We start from the raw sequence: 4,949 nt of genomic DNA on the forward strand, positions 1-4,949 counted from the left end.
ATACAGCACTCAGCAAAGACACATCCACGATATGAATCATCCAAAGCAGAAGCTATTAAGATATATTAGGTAAAAATTCATAATGTAATTAAAGATTTTATGGCAAACCAATTATATGAATCATTTCAATAATTTTAATAACATAATTGTAAATAAATACTTATCAATCATTGTAAATAAATATATGTACATAATATAGAGTATATATTTCAGTTTCGCATAACTTTTCATTTCTGAGCTAGGCTGATCGCACACACAGAGAAGAATTATACTATGTATGCCTGACTTTAATATTTGGACTCGGTGATCATAAAACTTCCCCTTACTATATATGACATATATAGGTTAGTGAAAGTAAAAATATATATAACGATTTACATTTAGGAATATTTTCCATTAATGAATCAAATTTAATTATTTTCGATCAAATGAAGTCTCATTATTACTTCTACTTGTTATTCAACAGTTTATGGGACATTTTTGGGTAAATGACAACGATATATTGCGTGGCCGGAGATACTCTAGTTCCCTTCATGAAATAATGGGGGGGGGGAGCTGAGGCACTCAAGCCCCCCTTCATGAAATATTGGGGGGAGCAGAAAGTGCCCCTTCCCTCCTATGCAAGGAACCCGGGGTAGACAAGTTGCTATTACGTTGGTTAAGTTGGCTAATTCTAATTCCGCCTGCTATAGCATTTTTCAAAGTACTGATTCAAGTATATAATGTATGCTGCTTGGTAAAAATAAATCTTTCTTACTCATTAGGTTATTACTTGATGGTATGTGACCCCATTTGATGAATATACTTTTCTTATAATTAATTCTAAGAAAACAGTTTTTGAAAATTATGAATTGGACATGGAATAACGGAATAATCTTTTCAAAATGAGTATCTAGTTTTAAGAATATTTATTACATTTTTAAAAATAATTTTCAAATTAATATGGCTATGAAATGAAAGGAGTGTAATAATTAAAATTTTCCAAACCTGTGAATTGCATGGATATTATCACTAATTTCTGATATAATCGGAAATTTCTGTTGTAGTATGTAGTGAACTGAAAATTGCATGCCGAGCAATAAATGAACCTAAGGAAATCATCATACTAAATGCGTTTAACACAAAGGTATGTCTTTTAAATAGCTTCATTGCATGTCTATGTAGCTTGAACGTTCTTCATTAATTCATTTTAAATACACAACGTGCCGGCCAATCTGACCATTGTCAGGTATAATCTAATAATTAACACATTTAATAAAAATCTTATCATTAACGATTTTAGAAATATAATTAATTAGAAATTAATATACTTTAATTTTAATTTCACAGCGATTCCGACTACTACAGCACTTACTAGACAAACGGTCTAAACTTCCAACTCATTACAAAAGACTGATCTACATGACAATAATAAGGCCCATCTGGACATACGGAGTTGAGCTTTGGGGCTCCACTAAACCTTCGAATTCCTCTCGTATCCAATCTTTACAATCCAAAATCCTTCGTAAAATTCTCAATGCTCCTTATTTTGTTACTAATAAAACCATCCATAAAGACCTAAATGTTCCTTATATAACCGATCTAGCCCGAAACCGATATTATTCCTTCCATAATAAACTCCCTAACCACCCAAACCCACTCGTTTCTAACCTTGCTTCCTCTTCCATTCCTGGCAATCCTCCAAGGCGCCTGAAAAGAAGATGGCCTCGTGACGTTATATTGTAAACTGTTTTAGAGTTCTACTACTGGGTACTTTCTCTACATCCTGTATCATATCATTATGTCATTGTGATCAAATTTACTGGTTGTATTTTTTTATGCAGTTGTAAATATCAACAAATAAATAAAAAAAAAAAAAATTTCACAGCGTCATTAATCATTGAAAAAGTCGCAGGTTCTTCTGTCTACGTTTAATATAGTCAATCATTATATTATAATATAGTCAAGTTAATCTTTAAAACACAAATAGATATCGTTATTAATCCTATTATCAAAAATATTGATATCATTAATGTTTTATGTTGTAGAATAGTTTTATTGAAGCAATGGTTTCTGGTTACATTTTTGAATTAATCCACAATATAATCAGTTTAATAGCAATGACCCCCATGGGCAGAAACTTCATATTTGGCGGAAAAGTGTAATTTTAGTGTTAAACAAAATTTGTGAAACATCCCGTTGAAAATCATTGGGTTAGAGAGGTACCAGTTTCATAATTTGAGAAAAATTATTTCGATCCCGTTGTATTGCCTTCTTTTTTTAATTATTCATTGAAATTCGCCACTATATTGAATAAATATACAACTAATAAACATGATATGAGTTATATTGCTATACCCTGACACAGTCTTTGTTATTTTATTTTCCATTTCGCACAATGGTAGAAATTGTATATCAACTTAAAATTATTTTCTAAAAAAAATCGTAAACATTTTTATAGCTAAAATTTGAAATAATGAAGAACTAAAATTAACATATATAACAATTTAACATAATTTCGACACTTTGAGTATTCGCGACTTAATTTTGATAAAACCAGATGGATACAAATAAGATAATCGTTTTGGAAACCAATGGGTTAGAGAGAGATATCAGTGTATTTTTTATATTATTTATTTATTTATTGAAATTTGCCACTGCATTCAATAAACATGATTAGTTTTATATTGTAATACCGTGATACAGTCTTTAATGTAACTATTTTATTTTCCATTTAACACAATGGTAGAAATTCTATCTAAACTTGAAATCAAGTGTTACCTATTTTCCAAGAAAAATGATCAACATTTATATAGCTTCTAGTTGAAATAATAAAGAACTAAAATTTACATGTACAAATACAAATGATAAAATATTTAATTTTAATAATTTAATTATTTAAAAATACATATTACCTAATTTCCTAGCAAATAAACATATTTTCAGCCACAAATTGAAATAACAGAATATAATCATAAAAAAAATACGTTCTATTTCAGAAGTAGGTTAAACCTACATGTGACTTCCAACTAGAAAAGCAGTCACCTATTTATTTCTTAAGAAAACCACTAGAAGGCGATCACCTAGCTTTGGGAAATAATATTAACTAATACAAAATAAGAGCCTACCTCAGTGGTTTAGTATTTTGTCTGAAACAGGAAAAAAATTATTTTATATTTGGAAAGTTCTCATGTCTTTTATTACACAGTCATTGTTATAAATGGTTCACAGTTTCATTAGTTTCACTTAAACAATGTCGGTTCTTCCAAAATGTTCACAAAAGGTTTTCACTTGTGCCTTTCTTGCGGGTAAGTGATATAAGATAATAAATAAACATAACCCAATATATAATTCATTTTTTTTATTTTTAAATCCAAAACTACGATGAAGATAGACATTAGCACAATCCATTGAATATAGAATATAGTTTTATAGATAAACTAAATATTTTTTTTATGATTTTCTCTGTATCCGTCAAAGAAAAAACTTTCAACAAATATGTAAGAATAATTAATATTAGAAATAATTGAGGGATAGGAACGCATGGAACCGATGGTTGGAAGCACCCCCCCACGCTTAAAGGCTTACGGGTGGAATAAAAAATAATTGAGTACGGAAATTCAAAATAACCAGATAATTTCAGAGTTAGGAAAGTGGATCTATAAGTTGGTAATTATTGATACTTAGTGTATATTAAAGAAAACCGGAAAGAATAATCTATAGACGTATACTTATTTAGGTAAATTTATAATTATTGTATATCGTAGGTTAAGAAAATTTTCCTACAGGAATAAAATAACTGTTAACACTTTGAGGACATCGCATGTTGTTCTCACACGAGGAGTCGATCATTGGTTTTCCCCATAAGGTCTCCAGCATCTTGGTCCCCACCAAGATGTTTGTTTCTACTCATAGTAGAAACAGTTAACTTATAGCTTCCAAACCGTATATTTTGTCTTTAAAATAACCAACCCGACTTTATTTAATTAATTTTTTATTTCGTCTTTTCACCAAATTATGCCCACAGTCTAGGTTTTTGAATCAAAATTATGTTGACACTGAGAGTATTGGCAAATTATTTTTTTTTTTTTTAATGATGTTTTTTTTTGCTGAGATTTAGTTAATATTTTTTTATATATAATATAAATATTTTCTAACAAGACTATTATTTATTTGTCTTAAACGAAGCTAATACTTAATATTTGACAATAAAAAAGTTTTTCTGCACAAGCAGCATACTTTTTCAGTGGCCCCCCACAAACGTATTCGGTTTTGCAAAATATTAATGAAGTCAGTACAAACGGTCGTTAACTTCAAATTTTCAGGATATTTGCAGCTGCGTAGATAGCATAAATAATGTATTGGTATTACATGTATATATCTTACAATCTTAGAATTTTATTATATATACGGGTTCATGTTCCTTCGTAAGAAACTCTCTTTACTCATTCTGCGATTGGAACTATCAGAGAGCAGTTAGTAGTATTATCTTCAAAGAAGAACAAAAATGGAGAGGACATGCCACCAGGAAAGGTGAGGCCAAAGAACCCGATCTTATGGGCACCAGAGGTGTGTCATTGATCCAGTTAAGAGGCACAGAGTTTCTGCCTCTTTCTCTGTTTACTGCGTTAAACACGAAGCACATTTTTTTGTTTTTGCTAATGTTACTTCCTAATATTCTGATTATTGTTAAATAACTAAATACAGTAAACATCCGTAGTTTTACTTGTTTAGAACACATAACTATACTTATGTCCGGTTTTCAAACCTAAATCTAAAATTTATTTTTTAAAGTAATAATTATAAAAGATTGTTAATTTAATTATTAAATTTTGCATTATATTTCAGCTGAGCGGTGTTGGTGGAACAGAGGCTGCTCCTAGATCACATCCCTACATGGTAAGTTTTTTTTCAAAATAGTAATTCTAACTAATATATCTTTGTTTTACTTACATGATCTGGTAGGATTT

At 29.7% G+C, this 4,949-nt stretch overlaps 1 protein-coding gene across 1 annotated transcript in view; it reads left to right on the forward strand.

The window, feature by feature from the left end:
- The first annotated feature begins 4,730 nt into the window (after nucleotides 1-4,730).
- Nucleotides 4,731-4,949, forward strand: part of LOC106687238 (serine protease snake-like) — a 4,496-nt gene continuing 4,277 nt past the window's right edge. The window contains exon 1 of the mRNA XM_014430999.3: nucleotides 4,731-4,878. Coding sequence (XP_014286485.1) covers nucleotides 4,876-4,878 — 3 coding nt within the window. The 5' untranslated portion in view covers nucleotides 4,731-4,875. The remainder of the gene's footprint in view (nucleotides 4,879-4,949) is intronic.

This window comes from Halyomorpha halys, unplaced genomic scaffold (genome assembly GCF_000696795.3).
Source record: "Halyomorpha halys isolate HHAL.00 unplaced genomic scaffold, Hhal_1.1 Scaffold933.1, whole genome shotgun sequence".
In the NCBI taxonomy this organism is placed as follows: domain Eukaryota; kingdom Metazoa; phylum Arthropoda; class Insecta; order Hemiptera; family Pentatomidae; genus Halyomorpha; species Halyomorpha halys.